At 34.1% G+C, this 16,938-nt stretch overlaps 1 protein-coding gene across 1 annotated transcript in view; it reads left to right on the top strand.

Annotated features, from left to right (window-relative positions):
- LOC128998680 (unconventional myosin-XVIIIa-like) overlaps positions 1 to 16,938 on the top strand; it is an 85,918-nt gene that overhangs the window by 7,887 nt on the left and 61,093 nt on the right. The window contains exons 4-12 of the mRNA XM_054424913.1: positions 6,717 to 7,051; positions 8,834 to 8,971; positions 9,737 to 9,922; positions 10,405 to 10,581; positions 11,771 to 11,971; positions 12,553 to 12,705; positions 14,695 to 14,856; positions 15,716 to 15,860; positions 16,676 to 16,898. Coding sequence (XP_054280888.1) covers positions 6,717 to 7,051; positions 8,834 to 8,971; positions 9,737 to 9,922; positions 10,405 to 10,581; positions 11,771 to 11,971; positions 12,553 to 12,705; positions 14,695 to 14,856; positions 15,716 to 15,860; positions 16,676 to 16,898 — 1,720 coding nt within the window. The remainder of the gene's footprint in view (positions 1 to 6,716; positions 7,052 to 8,833; positions 8,972 to 9,736; positions 9,923 to 10,404; positions 10,582 to 11,770; positions 11,972 to 12,552; positions 12,706 to 14,694; positions 14,857 to 15,715; positions 15,861 to 16,675; positions 16,899 to 16,938) is intronic.

Here is a 16,938-nt window from a genome sequence, read left to right as displayed (position 1 = left end):
TCTTGTTTTACTATATTATTCAATTGAAAAGCTTTTGTATAATACGATGAGTCTTCAAAATAACTTGGTATTCGTGGATGAATGTGGAAAAGAGTTAGATGAAAGTGACATTATAAAACTTATAGGGGATTGTGACAGTGACAGTGATTGTGACTTGTTTGAGGAGAGTGGTTGGAGTGATGATGATGATTTGGAAGGGAGCAGAATTCAAGTGAGTAATAAGTCTAATACGCCTATTGATTATGAGACCACAGTTTCCCCAGACCATAATACTAATTGTGTTAGGCCTAATCCTTTAGAAAGTGACCAGTTGTTGCTTGAACAGCCTTCTTGCAGCTATGCTAGGCCTATGACCCCTCCAGATGCCCTTACTGTCCAATATAATTCAGATTTGTCTAGTAGGCCTGAAATATTTGATCAGCATGTATCTTCTCCATCACGTGATGAAGAATTGCCTAAATCAGTCCAGTTTCTTGATCGGTTATACCGCGGTAGTATGAGCGCGCCTTCTCTCTCGCCTACACCGAGTGAGGAAGCTGACGACCCTGGTTTCCCTGACTCTAGGCCTATAAATGATATAGATAGTGGCAGGCATAGGCCTATGACCCCTCCAAATGTCCAATCTGATTTAGATTTGCCTATTAGGCCTGAATTATTTGACCAGCTTGCATCTTCAATCGTGCCTGCCCTCTCACCTACACCGAGTGAGGAAGCTGACGACCCTAGCTTTCCTGACCCTAGGCCTAAAAGTAAACCTGTTAGGGGCAGGTCTAGAGGAAGAGGTAGGCCTATAGGAAAAAAAGCTATTTCACAACCATATAAGCCTACTAAAAGGTCCAAAACTCAAACTAGTAACGATACAGCTCCACCAAAAAAGAAGAAAAAGGAGGGTTGGCAGTGGACCAGTACCATAGAAAGTAATATAATAAATAAAATCCCTTTTACTGGTTGTCCTGGTGTTAGAGCAAGTTTGGCTAGAAGTTTAGGCTCAGCTCCCTCTGAATTAGATGTTTTCAATGCGTTTCTTGATAATGACTTTTGGCAACATGTTGCCACAGAGACTAATAATTATGCCAAAGAAACAATTAAGAAAAAGAACGAAGCAGGCGGGGTAGGAAAAACTATATACTCAGAATGGTTTGACACAACTGCAGATGAGATGGCTTGTTTTTATACACTGTGTGTCCTTATGTCGCTTGTAAAAAAAAGAACCATACAATCATACTGGTCGCCTAATGCTGTAACTGAGACCCCTTTTTTTCGTAAAGTGATGCCATTCCGCCGTTTTTTGCTACTGTCCACATTTTTCCACCTTACAGACAATAATAGGAAACCTGTGAATGATAAACTGTGGAAGTTAAGGTATGTTATTGAGTACATGAACAGGAAGTTTTCCCATCTGTACATACCTGATGAAAACATAGCTGTCGATGAGAGTCTTATGAAGTTCCGAGGGAGGTTGGGCTATGTTCAATTTAATCCTAAGAAGAGAGCCAGATTTGGCATAAAGTTTTACAAGTGTTGTGAATCTGGAAGTGGTTATTGTTCTAAATTTAAGATCTATACTGGAGCTGAAGTCAAAGAAAATGTACCGGTTGAAGAAGGAAGTGGGGATTCTACACAGGAGGAAAAGCTGTTAACAAGTGAGGCGATAGTCGTTGAAATGACAAAAGATTTGGCAGGAAAAGGACATACTCTGACAATTGATAATTGGTATTCCTCACCTCTTCTCTTCTATAGACTTAAGCAAGTAGGTTTCAATGTAATTGGAACAGCTAACTGGTGGAGATCAAACATGCCAGAGAGCTTCAAAGAGGGTAAACTTAAGTTGGGCGACTACGAGACAGCCTATAGCCACAATATGTTAGCAGTAAGGTGGCAGGACAAGAAGCAAGTTTGCATTTTGTCTACCTTTCATCAAAAAGCTGACAAAAGATCAACTGGCAAGAAAGACAGAGTTACCCAAGAAATTATAACAAAGCCAGAACCAGTGATCTACTATAATCGTTCAATGGGTGGAATTGACCGCGAGGATCAGCAATTAGCGACGTTTCCTAGTATGAGGAGGTATGCTAAGGGATACAAGAAGATCTTCTTTTACATAATGGACATTGGCCTTTTTAACTCTTATGTAGTGTTCAAAAAATTAACCAGAAAAAAATTGGGGTTTAGTGAGTTCAAGGAGAGGTTTGTCAAGCAAATGTTTGAGTCGCGACAACTGCCACCGTACAATCGAAGAGGACGATCATCCAACTCAGAAACACCTCTGAGGCTCCAGGCAGCAACTTGGGGACATTTTCCTAGGCCTATTCCTCCAAATGAAGTCAAACAAACACCTTCAAGAAGATGTAAGGTGTGTAGTGCCCAGGGAAAGCGCAGTGACAGCCGATGGGAGTGTGAGCTCTGCCTTGTCGCACTTCACATGCCAGAGTGTTTCAAGGCATACCACACCAAAATGAACTTTGCTTGACATTTGGTGAGTTTTTATAAGTGTCATACAGTATTATAGACTAGTTCCAAAACATATATGAGCCCTATGTAGCTAAAAATGACCAATAAAAAAGTTTTTTTAAATTTTTTTATTTTTTTATTTTATTTTTATATGGTATAATAAAAAATTATAGTTATATTTTTTGGGGAAATATTTATATATTTTGAATCTACATTTAATTTTGAATAAGAAAATAATAATATCTTGCATATAAATAGTAAATGTTGCCTGAAAAAAAATTAAATCAGAAATGAATGAAACTAGCCACAACAAATTCGTTTGTTTTGGCCTAGGCGGGTAAAAAAAAAATCATAAGTGAATGGGTTAATATTTTAAAACAAAGCAAAATTAACTGATTATATTTAGGACTTTACTGAAATTTGCATACACAAATATATATATATATATATTTTTTTTTTGCAACAAAACAAGTTGGAAACATAGATGTTGTATGGTTTTAGTCACAGCTGGAAACGGTTAGAACAATTAACTGGAGTACAATGATTGGTAAAAAAACAATTTTAAAAGGTTTTAACTTGAACCAAATAGTGACAATTGGATACTGAAGTAGATGCCCCATCAACATGGACCATCTGTCAGCAATTTTTTATTAAAAAAGAACACAGTTGAGTTAGCCAGTCACAGAATGCGCTAGTGCCTAAAGTTATATTTTATTTCTTATTTTTCGTTATTGAAATACCGGTAGTTGACGGGTCAGTCGTTCCATCAGTTTGACTTGGTAAACAAGTTTGTGTGTCCGACAGTAATTATAAATTTACATCAGCACAAACTGCCGATAATTTGCATAAACTACTTTGACATGGGATGGAATGTCTAGTTGTATCGGTAGTCAAAGCTTTAGCCTAATGGAAACTAGGCTACATTTTAGATATACATGCTACCAATTTCATTGGCAGGAAGAAACAAATTGTGATGGTTCTTGTGTCTTAATAGTAAATTATTTTCCATTTCAAAGTAAAAACTAAAATTAAAATATTATGTATAGTAACATTTTAACAATGTATTACTTTTGTTAACAAGGGAAACCCGACAAGTGTATATAGTGCAAAAGTGTTCTATATATCTATCAAATTAACTTCTTAGCTCCAACTGCCATTTACAAATGTATAAAAAACTTGCATTGCTATTAGCCTAGGCCTATATACACTCTTAAATAGAAAAAAATCACTTGAATAAATACATGATTGCGCTTTCTGATCACAAAATCTCTTAAACCCAAATAAGGATAAGAAACAAACTATTAAAAACTGAATATACTGTAAGTAAAAAATATGTTATCTATGAATATTTTTTAAAGGTTTTTGAGTAGCCTAAGTGACAAAAAAAAAAATAAATAAAAAATAAAATGGGTGTATTTTCTACTAACTCTCAAGACTGTTGTAGTTTATTCAATTTTTTTAAATTAAATATAAGATATGTTTTAGGTCTTGAACATTTGTTAATTACTGTATATAAAACAAGTTCTCGAGTTGTTAAACAATCCCTCAATAAATATAGATCCGATCACAACCATACAATTTAATTGTTAGAGTTTAATAAACTAAAATGATGATAATCTTTAATTTCTCACATGGCATGGTGTCCTCTTGATAGATTATCAGTTTAATATGTTTAGTTAGCCTATATTTAAAGAGAAAACACAAGTTTTTTTAATGAGTGTAAGTACTAAGACAAATTAAACACAACTTGCACACATTCAAATGCAGGCAAACGAAAAAGAGCGAACAAAAACCACACGCTGTTTACGCACAAAGGACGACTTTACCAAAGTCACCGAACTGTTTGGTACTCTAAACATTTTCACTGCTCTCTTCCTTGAACTATTACCATTAACAGTGTGCCCATTCATTTGAATGTCATTTGATAACACTCAGTATTCCCTCAGCTAACTCCAAAATCCAAAGAAAAAAGTTTGAACAGATTTCCTCAATTTTATTCCAACAAAAATTCTTAGCGCGAGTTAACAAATTTTTAAAAAAGGTTTCAACTTTCAACATTGTTAATCTTTGTTTGAATGTGTTCATTTCCCAACTAGTTCATTAGTTTTCCAGTCTTATAACATTTAAAAAGTATGTACAATTCTGTATGCTGTTTTTTATGCCACAAATATGTCTTTAAGACTATGTAGTACCTACATACTTTTGAGAGTATCAGAAAGTTTGGTTTCAAATAAAATTAAACACAAATAATTTATTCCAAGAATATACAGTTAGTACTATAGGCCTACAGAAATTACAATTGAAAAAAATTATATTCCTACTACTAGCCTATTTAAAAGATTTCGTGACAAAGAATTATTTTATTTATCTATTTAATCGTCAAACTATTTTGAGGTTTGTGAAATAACCACCCAGTTAGTTCGCCTTTATTCAGTTTCATTATTCATTAATGTTACCTAACTGACATTACACAACAATAGAAATTATCTGTTACCTTGATAACACATCTGCCTATTTATTAAAGTGTAGTTTTTGTTAGAGTTTGTTTAAAAATATGACATAACTATATTTTATCTTACATTTATCTATTAGTGTTAAAAATTACAAAATAGTATTTATCATTAAATTTTGAAATGCATCTTATTTTGATGTATTTAAAATTGGGGCTTTAGTCAACACTAATCTTTTTTTAATGATTGAATGTTGAACTGTGTTTCCCGTTGGGTTTGGAAAGATGTAACTGTTACTGGTTAGTTTGGATGACACTTTAGAATACACCGTAATACATTAGTATTCTGGAACTGTCCCTGCTCGTTGGTATGCAGTTTCTTCCGGACACTCATTCATCTTTCAGAATAACAATGTAGACTTAATGTCATTTATGTTGACACCTCGTCTAGTCTACTACTTTGCTAATCATCCCAGAGTAGATAAAATCTTCAAGTTCAGTTTAACTGTGACTGATAGCAAAGTCTGTTTTATTACCTTCGTATCTTACTTGCAACATATTGTGTAGTCTTATCTCCCCTTCGAGTCAACATTCTATTAAGAATTACAATTAAAAATTGTCACATTTTTTGTGTTACTAGTTTTGAAAGCTGACTTAGTAAAAATGTAAATCGTAATTGCAGAATGTTTTTGAGGAGAATTAATTACTCGTGTTCAGAATATTTTTTTCTACTTTAAAGTAAATATTTATATTGTTATAATACTAGAGCATAAAATAAATATTTTACGTGTTTATATTTTAATATAGGAATGGAATAACAAATATATTTCTTTCTTGCACACGACATTAAAATTTATAAAGTCTTAGCCTTCAAATTTAAAGATAATATTGTAATGTGAAGAAGTAAAAAAGTAAAAATAACTATTAATTGCGTAATGTTATCCAATGAAGACTTATTCAGTTGTGTCAACTCAGATCCCTACCCAGAAATTTCAAAATGTTTTACAAAAACTTCATTTTACCAACTGTGCAAAAAGACATGATTGGAATAGTTTGAAAAAAAGTTTATTAATCATCGTTCTAAGAGGCTATCTCACTCAATATAGACTTAACTTGACTAACCTATGATAAATTAAATCAAATTAAACTTTCTTATCACTAAATGGTTTATACTTAGAATAATTATGAAACAGGTGACATTGTTAGCAAATAATTACAATAAATATACCTTGAAGATCAACGTTACATTCTATGTCCCTAAATAAAAAAGTTTCCAAAAATAATTGTTTGAGTAGTTGTTTATGCTAAAAAGTATTTTGAAAGTTTCTTTCTTGAACACAATTATTGTAGGTATATTCTTGAAATCTACAGGTTACTTATAAAACAGTTATTTTGCCTTATATGTTTGTTTTTCTATAAGATACACACACTAGATGGGGAAAAAAAATTATCTAAAACTTTGTGTTAAATAAAAATTTTCATAGTAAAAACCTGTGTAGTTTGTTTATAACACAAGGTTTTGCGTAAGTATACATTTGAAACATTTAAGATTTTTAATTCCCTAATAGCGATTTGCAAGATTTAAAAAAATGTGAGAACGTAATATTCTTGCATATTTAAGTTATTACTTTTGTTTGAAAACCATTCATCTTTATCACATGATAAACTCCAGAACATAATCACATAATCTATTATTGAAAAAAAAAAAAAACGTAAGAGTAGTTAATATATACAAATATTTTTGTAATAGATTGTTGGTATATTTATCTTAACCTATATCTATCTACTAAAACATACATTCTGTACTTTGTTGTAGGTTTGTGTTGTGATCTCTCTCTGCCAAGAATAGAACCTGTGAGACTACCCAAGCCACGAGTATTGTCCATCTCACGTCAACCTCCTCCCCGAAATGACTTTGGATTCTCGTTGCGCCGCGCGATGGTAGTTCAGCGAGACACCAGTGGAGGGGGCGGTTACACACTCTCAGCTGTCATCTTTGCTGAACCCGGCGCGATTGTTCAACATCGGAACGATACGGGTCTGCTTCCAGGAGATCGGTTGCTGGAAGTCAACGGTGTCAAAGTCGATGATAAGTCCCGTGAAGAAGTGATAGAGATGATAAAATCATCAGGTGCAGTGGTCAGTGTGAAGGTAAATATGGTCTTATGTGTCTTTTACCTTTGTTGAATTGAATTATGGTACAGTACATTCCCAATTATTCACAACTGGATTTACCAAGATCGTAAAAAAACATTAAAAAATATATTATGCAAACTAATTGTACGTTATACAGTATCGGCCAAGATGTTTAGCAAATGAAAGCCCATCATCTTGCGGATAGACTATAAAGTTGCCGTTGTTTACTTCATCGACGACCAATTACAACCGATGAGTTGATAAGTTACATTACGAGGATGTTTAATTTTTGGCATTAGGCCTACTTATTACTAGACCTATACATGGGCTCTCCAATACTATCTGTTTTGTAAAAATATGTGTGTTAAATAAAGTAAAAGGTATTCACACTGCATTTAAAATATTTATTATTACGTAAACTTGTATTAAAGCCTTATTAAACATTCAAAGTCAATGTTAGTTACTTCCCGGGCATTTTAGGATAGATTTTGCACCATCCACGATTTTGATTATCCACGACAAAGTCACTCATTATCGGGAGTCTAATGTATTATAGAGAGTACTATATACTATTTGGGATATCAGTAATCCCAATCATGAATCAGAAACAGCTGTTTATGGTTTGTTAAAGTCTGGTTAATAAGCTTACAAATGTAAGTGTATTATACTAAAACTTAGAGAACAGAATTTGCTGGTTTGTTATAAAGATATTATTAGCAACTGTTAACACACACTTATATGTTATGATATGCTTTACACACTGTCTATAATGAGTAATATTTTTAATTTACAGTACAATTATCAGTACAATACATTACTATATATCACATTGACTTCGTATATGCTTCCTAATCCAATCAGTTCTAAAAATATTTTTTTTTTTCATTTACATATCCTAATCTGAATTACATGACTGTTCATTTCTGATTCCATGCCAATATGTATGAATTAAAAATGTTATTTATAACTCAGGTTATTTCATTTATTGATCTAAACAGCGCTAAGTTGACTTGATTGCACTAAAACATATTTTATTTTTAAACGTGGTTTTAAGGTCAGGTCAATAATGAATTCAGTTAGATAAATATTTTGGGCATCACTCAGCTTTATGAAATGAGGAGAACATAATCCTTGTTACCACTGTTCATTTCACACTTGAATACACATTTGAAATAAAATTACAAAAGTAAAGATGATATAACGGGGACTTTAGTGTTGGTGTGTGAGATGAACTGTGGTGACAAGGAATGTGTTCTCCTTATTTCAAAAAGGTGAGAGATGCTCAAAAATTTTGATCTAACTAAAACTTATTTATTGAATGTTAAAAATAACAAATGACAACTGAAAAACAGTTAAAGATACGGTTTATTTAATTATTCTATAATTATCAGCTGTTTCCGAGTTTGCGCTGATTGGACATTGATGTGTAAATGAGCCTCTGTCAAAGAGATTACTGTTGACCCCAGTCTACAGTGCAGCGTTTGTTTTGATAACTCCTTCGTTATTGATTAGTCATATGTCAATAGGAATGGGAAGTGTTGGTTTTAATGCTTGAGAGAAATCTAGCCATTTGACATGAATAATTTGTTCAAAAAGAAATTCAATAACAGGGTAAATAATTTTTTCTTAGCATAATTATTAGTTTTGTTTAAAGTGTTTTTGTAGGTGTATACAATAACACACAATAACATTAAGGCAGTGTAGTCGTCTAAATGTAGGCCTGTTTGATGAATTTTCTTACTTATCAGTACCGTAAGTAGTGAGTCAATGAGTTGAGTTAATGTTTTGTGTTTATAGGTGCAACCAGTCAGTGAGTTGAGTGAATTGAGTCATAGATCTACAATGGACGGGCAGACGGTGGAGTTAGATGACAGCAACATTCGAGGCGGAACTCTAAGACGAAGTGGCAGTCGACGGTTCAATCACTCAAACATGGTCAGTATCAGGGAAGAGGAAAAATAAATTTTATTTTGTGAAAGAGTTTTGTTATTTCAAAAATTCTTAAATGTTTCCTTTGGTTAAAAAACAGAGGGGCTATTATTTGCATTCCATCCCAACCTCAAAGCTGGAACAAATTCAAACAAATTTGTCAATGTTAGTTTGAGTACGGTAGGGATGTAATATGAATTATTGATAAAGTTTCAGCCGTAGGTATACATTTGACTGCCCAATCATAATGAGAACATATATTTCATTTAAACATATCCCAGGTAACAAGATTCATATGTAGTTCAGGGCGATGTCGTTAAATCAGCCTCCGTTAAATAGGATCCCTGGATAACCGGAGCAGTCTGCAATTAATAAACTTGAATATAAATTTATATAAGATATAAATGTTTGTAGTGTATGAGCACACAATCAAGCGGGGATTATCCCTGGTTTTGTGCAACCTAGTTTGTTTGCTATGACTGAGCATCTCAGTTATTGTAATTGTTAATGTTTTACTGAAATGTGGAATCATTTTTCAAATCTTTGAATCTGTTCAGTGTTGTTTTTCTCTGCAGTATATGAAAATGTTGTAGCATACATATATCTTTCTTGTCGTTTTCTGCTTTTCCTCAGGCTAACACAGATTTTTGTTGTGTGGGATTGGCCATGGCCTCGGCTAGTCCAACTTAATGAGGTTTTACTGTACATACAAAATTGATTTTTGAGTTAGAAACATCTCAAAGTGTATGTTTTTAGACTATTTATTTTCAGGCTAAAACAGAAGAACAAGTAGCTTTGGAGCGCGATTGGCTGCAGAAGGATCATCTCTGGTTGATTCATCGGAATGGGTTTTCAGCCGTGACTGTTCTCTCACACCAACCCGACATCCACAAAATGACTGTGTCTGTAGACAGTAGCGGGGAAGAGATACAGATTGAAGAAGATGAAGTAGAAAAGGTACAATCCTGAAGTTAATGACGTCCCTGCACAATTCCGAAGCCAATCACATCCCTGCAACAATTCCGAAGCCGATCACACCCCTGCCACAATTCCGAAGCCAATGACATCCCTGCCACAAATGCAAAGCCGATCACATCCCTGCCACAATTCCGAAGCAGATCACACCCCTGCCACAATTCCGAAGCCAATGACATCCCTGCAACAATTCTGAAGCCAATCACATCCCTGCAACAATTCCAAAGCCAATCACATCCCTGCCACAATTCCGAAGCCAATGACATCCCTGCAACAATTCCGAAGCCAATCACATCCCTGCCACAATTCCAAAGCCTTGTAATTGCCAATTAAGTGGACCTGATTCCAATTCATGGACCAATTAAAAAGCTTGTCTCATAAAGATGAAAACTAGTTTATTAAACACCAATATTGTTGTGTATCAATGCAACAGTTTATTTTTACTGAGTGATTTTCTCTTTCAGGCAAATCCTCCGACTCTAGACAGAGCGGAAGACTTGACACAGTTACTCTATGTCAACGAGTCTAGTGTACTCAACACCCTCAGACAGAGGTACGCAGCCAACCTGATCCACACTTACGCAGCCGATGTCCTCGTCATCATCAATCCTATGGCACCTCTCGCAATATACTCGGAAAAGGTTGGTATCTTTCAAATGACAATACTTATTTATTGAGACAATCATTAGGACAACATGCTCTTTCTTCACAGTTAAACTCAAAAATGCTAAGTATAATCTATAGTCAGATACACATGTTACTCTCCATATATCCAGGCCTAATGCACACCATCCCACCAGGCCAAGAATTAGGTAGGGCGTTTTCAGTGCCACCGTTACCGTCTGTCTAAAACAGATCCTAGGCACATAGTGTGAGGTAGGGAGGTCCAAAGGCGACTTGCTACCGAATTATAATGAAATACCCCCGCCGCAGCAAACCTGCCGACTAAGCGAATTTCCATTTGTCTGAATTGATTTTTAGTTAAATATATTTTAATAACATTAGGTTTTAACGAGTACCTAGGTTTGCTGCTACAAGGAAACTAATAAAGTGTGTTTTTGAGTAAAATATTGATAGCTTAGTACAAAATAAATAAATTTGCCAAGTTTGATCAAAATATATCCATAAACAAGCAAACTACAACATTTGACAATATTCTCCATAAGAATAACATGGGAATTTTAAATTCCACATTTTTTTTAATTTTCTCCGTTACTAACAATCGAACAAAAATACTTTTATATACTAAATTATTTGTTTTTTTTTAAGCTCTTTAAAAAGGTATAAAGAGAAATCCGGAAATTTTGTGTTTTGAGGGTCAAAAGTGAGAAAAACCCATTTTTACCCCATAAAACCCCCCGTAAAGCCCCGTTTCCATGGTCCGATCGTGCTGGTTCGCGAACTCATTCAAGTTTATCCCGCTTTACACCTTTAAACCAAATTTCATCAAAATCGGAAAAAAATTACTCAAGTTATCGCGTTCACGGACGTATATATATATATAAAAGTCTATATATATATATATATATATATACATATATAAAAATTTGAACGAATGGTGTTTTTTGCCTCTGGGGACATCAAAATGAAAAAGTAAATCGGTCCCGGGTCTAGGTCTCACCGTGCCACCTACGGTAATAGCTACTTCCCTATAGGGAAATTCGCTAATACTTTCCTATAGGGAAATTCGCTAATAGCTACTTCCCTATAGGGAAATTCGCTAAAACTGTGAAAATGTAGATAAACATAACTATTATTTACACAATTTGACAAACATATGTATTTACTGCTATTGTGAGATTGTTACTACTGAGTAACTGTTGTTTGCAGGTGTGTCACATGTTCCGAGGATGTAAGACGGAAGACATGCCTCCCCACATCTACGCTACTGCGCAGTCTGCGTACGAAACTGTCATATCCACCAGACACGACGGTTCTGTTGTATTCATGGGACACTCCGCCAGTGGTAAAACTACCAACTTCCGTCACACGCTTCACTACTTGGCTTTGGTCGCTGGATACCAAAATAAGGTTATTTTTATAATTAATTAAAAATAATAAATCGATCAAAAACCTTGATTAAACCAATAGTTATCCTGTAGGAGAAACTCTTATTATTGTAGAAAAAAACAAAAATATACAGCCGTTATGAGAGTGAACAGAATAAGTTGTTTGTTTGTGTCTAGGTGAAAATTTGTCAAATAATCTGGTATTATAATGGTAATTCTATTTTCTTTACTTTATTTTGAATGAAAAATTTTTATTTTAATAATGTATTCATTTATTGAGTAAGACAAACATATTATTATAAAGTTATACAAAAAAATCTGAATGTCTTACAGACAAGTCATTTAGGTCTCTTTTGAGAGTGCGATTCAACATTTTTTATTACACCGTCTATGGATGTTTTAAAATTTTGGTTTTGGTTATTGAACATAAGGTCAGTTGATTTGCCAGTGCGAGACTAGACAATTAACCAATCATATTTTTTATTTAAAAATATGTTCTCACATTAGTATTACAAGTTACAATCAAATTATATCCAACCTTATTACAATGATCATCTTGTTACACTCTGAAAAATCCATGTACTTAATTGTCAATGGTTTTAGGTGATTATCCCCGAAAAACTCAATGCAATTTGGACCTTATTAGAGGCATTTGGGAATGCCAGTACTCAAAACAATGTTAATGCTACTCGCTTCACACACATATTCAGTTTGGATTTCGACCAATCAGGGGCAATCGCTTCGGCTTCGGTGCAGGTAAGTTACATTGGCTCCAGTAGAAAAGTCCCAAAAGGTGTTTTTTGTGCAAATAGTGGCCAAAATTTGTGTTTTTTAAAGTGAGTTAAACAATTCTTTGAGTTTTAAAAATTCACTAGCACATAACTTGCGGATCATATTTTGTCTACAGTCGTAATCATGTGGCAACAAAAAAATCCCAACATTAAAAATATTGGCACAACTTTGAGAAAAGTTTTATTTTATTAGTGAATTACAATGTTGAGGCGTTGGTAAATGAAATTTCATTGCCAACTGTAATGCTCGGCAAACGAAAAACTTTCCATTTACCTACTGTTAATCATCTTCATAAGTAATTATTTCATTATTCAACCAAAAGTCACCTTTTGTTTATTTATAATATCATCATTTTGCACTTGGAAATTATTATGATCTATACACGGACCATTTCCTGTAGATCTCTTTTTATTTTTCCTCTTGCAAATTATAACTTTTAGTTCTTTGACCGCTCATCAAATGTTTTCCTCAATCTTCAAATCCAACTGGACGATTCATGGGAAATGGTGCCTTGTATATCGATTACTTCATTTTAAACATTCTTGTCACCAAGACTGATTAAGTACGATATATATATATATATATATATATATATATATATTATACAGACTGTCCCAAAAGTCCCGGACCGGTTTAATATTTTCTAAACGACAACAGATAAATCAATAAGATTTTACACATCAACACCACACTTAAAAATCTACTTTTTTAAAGAACTATCAATTTTCTGTCATATCATGGGGACGTCCCACGAGGAGTCAGAAGGAAATCTTAAATAGGAGCATAGGTCAATATGCACATCAGTTTAAAGGGCTTAGCTAGCAGAGTTCAATGCCGGAAACCGCGCCTCGAAAGGATCACCCGTTACAAAATGGCGGCCGTTCAAAGATTTCTTGAACCTGCCATTTTGAATCTTTGAACGACTGCCATTTTTTACTCAGGCGTTCTTTTGAGCTTGAATTTACGGCATTGTAATCTACTAGTGAAGACCTTTACTTTGATGTGCATATCGACCTATGCTTACGTAAAAAATTTTTTTCCGATTCCTAGGGCTGTGCCCCCAAATGCAAATTAAGTGAATCTTTGAACCACTGTCATTCTTGACTTGGTTGTCCGTTTGAGTTCAAATTTGCAGCATTAAATTCTGCTAGTAAAGACCTTTAATTTGATATACATGTCAACCTATGCTCCTATTTAAGATTTCCTTCTGACTCCTTGCGCGTCGTCCCCATGATGTGACAGAACATTTATATTTCCATAAAAAAGTAGATTTTTAGGTATGGTTTTGATGTACTAAATCTTATTGATTTATCTGTTGTAGTTTAGAAAATATTAAACCGGTCCGGGACTTTTGGGACAGTCTGTATATGTTATTTACCTCTGTCCAGTGTTCAGTCTTAAATATAGTCTGGGGGGACTAGTTTCAGGGTGAATAAATTTGGCTGGCTTACAGTTTTTTAAATCTATCTGTGTGTAAATTGAACTTTATGTGTTGTCCTTTATATACATTTTGATGAAAACTTCAGTCGGATTTATAGACTAATTCAATTTGATGCGGATTTTATAATGGGTCTTTGAACCGAAACTAGTTATTTCCAGACTATTTTTAAGACTGAATACTGACAGAGGTATGTAACCTATATATTATTTGATTATTTCTTCTATGATTGGGGCGACTGCTGGTAGTGCACAGGACTTCTTTTGTGGAATCGTGGGTCCAAATCCAGCCTTGTGATGGCTTTAAATTTAAGATTATGTCGAAATTGGTGCTTTTGATTTCATACTATGTAGTTTGTCCAACTCTAGTGAAAGAAAAATAGGCCTGTGTGTCTTAGGCCAGAAGACAAATTTTTAATTTCAGTAACAATGTCAAATTCTTTAGTTCTTGATTTCCTATTAAGTATAACAAGATATTGTTCTATACATTCTACCAATTTCAAATTTTGTTTACAGCTTCTTTTGAATGAGCGTTGGCGTGTCGCGTACAGACCAGAACAAGAATCTACATTCCATGTATTCCGACGGCTGATCCAGGGCTGTGATGGTAATTTACGCAAGGAACTCGCCCTCGACGCTGTGGGGGAGAACAACCCTTACATTGGACTCATCAGCAAGGTCTGTGCTTGCGATTGGAACCTTGATAGTAAAGATTTCTGGTAGAAAATTTTAGAACAACAATTTTAATCCCTTTTCATATTAGGAACGAAGGAACATGTGTGCAAATTGTGCAGTTTTAAACTTCTAATAAAACTACTAATTGTAAATAAATTCAATTTGTTGAATAAGTCCATTTTCATACACAATTCGGTCTCTTGTTTACAATCTGACTGTGGTCATATATTCAATTGAAGGATCAGCTGTTTAATTACAAATTACATTTAAGCCATTATAAAGTAAGTTGTTCAGCATCACTTGATCTTTTAAAGTGAATCTAGAAATAAATTAAACTCAAGAGGACGGAGCCCTGAAGGAAATCACCTTTCTAGTTACTATTTGCCCCTCTGCCAAATCATAATTTTTAAAGTGATACCTAAATCTTTAAAATAGGCTAAGTAGGTGAAAAAGGGATCTTAAAGAGAAAATGAAATAACTTATTTTATTATAATTAAAGAGGCTAGGTACGTGTATCTCGCTCAACCCTATCTTATTTGACATTTAGGGCAATTTTTGACAAGGTTTAACTGATATCAAGATTAAAGAAACACTTGGGTTCAAATCGCGCCAAAGGTTCTAGCTAATGGTTGAAATGTAAAGCTTGGAAGGCCAAATTCAAATACCAATAGCTTTTAGTAATAAAACCATACCACGTGCTCCTAAACTCAGCCAAAGTAAGACTAACTGTATAAATAAAAATAATCATTATCTTAGACAAAGGGAACTATCTATTCATTGGAGATCTCTTGTTTGCATGTTGTGTGTATCTTTAATTTTTTATCCAAACAATTAAAACTTAACCTAGAAACTGTTATTTTAGGTCGAAGACCTCCAAAAAGCTATTGGAGAATTCTCTCGCCTTTGCGGAGCTCTGACTGTGATAGGAGTATCAGACTCTGAAGCTAAAGTGATTTGGTCTGTGATTTCAAGTATTCTTCATTTAGGAGCAGCAGGAGCAGTGTACAGTAAGTGCATTTTTTAAAGTTATAATTACTTCTCAAGCGTAATAGAATTGAACAAAATTGAACTTTTGCACTCTATATCCTTTTTGTATAAAATTAAAGTAGTTATAAAGTTTTACAAGATTTTTTCTCTTTTTTTTCTAAAATAATTTCTTGACCAATCACCAATTCTCATTCCATTGTTCTTGTTTAAAATATACATTGATACTGTTTTTCCATTTGTTAACTTTTTAGATTCTCAGTACCTTCTCTCCCTTGTTTTTATTATATGCTGTGGTTGCATTCCATTTCGATTTTGAGTTGGTGGTGATAAAAGAATCACTAATTCCAACCTGTTTTAGTTGTAGTCAATTTGGCATTCTATATTTGGAATTGAATGAAATCACAAACATCCAAAGTATCACTGACCAATGAAATGACCACATTTCATCCTGCTCCAGACCAACTTTGATAAGCTAAGAAAAACACAACCTTCCCTTCCCCTTTAAATTTACTCTTTTTATTAAATTTCATACATATTAAATAAGTTAGTAACTGTTTTATTAGGCTAAGGTAAATACTTTGGATGGTTCACTTTAGTATAACTTCAAGCCCGTGATTGGGAAACCTTTGGTTAATATAATAATACCTTCTAAACAGACACAATATTATTCAAGTTTTTGTGAATATTAATTTGACAATAAGTAGTATTACCATCTGTTTTTATCTTATCAAGCTGTGTCTTGTATTTTACATAATTGAATACTTATCAAGCACTTACTATCTCACCACAAAATCCATAAATGAACAGTAGCTCACTGGTTTTCCTTATATTTTAGACAAGTCGGCGAACAGGTGGCAGTTTGGAAGAGCAAATGCTGCCCAAAGAGCGGCCCAACTTCTCGGCACGACGGTGGACAAGTTGACGCAGTTGTTGTTCGGCTACTCCGAGACTGGTTTTGTCTCCCCGCCTGAGATGGACGATGGACAACTAGCTCTGGATGCCTTTGTGGTTGGATTGTACAGCGAACTTTTCAATGTCATCGGGTTTTTCATAAATAGGTTAGTTAGAGCTTAAAGCTTTGGTTAGTACTCGCTTAGT

This window comes from Macrosteles quadrilineatus, unplaced genomic scaffold (genome assembly GCF_028750875.1).
Source record: "Macrosteles quadrilineatus isolate MER2022 unplaced genomic scaffold, UCM_ALF_1.0 Scaffold_7__1_contigs__length_78375512, whole genome shotgun sequence".
NCBI classification, from domain to species: domain Eukaryota; kingdom Metazoa; phylum Arthropoda; class Insecta; order Hemiptera; family Cicadellidae; genus Macrosteles; species Macrosteles quadrilineatus.
The sequence above is the reverse complement of the archived record's forward strand: the minus strand, read 5'-3'. Positions and strand labels throughout refer to the sequence as shown.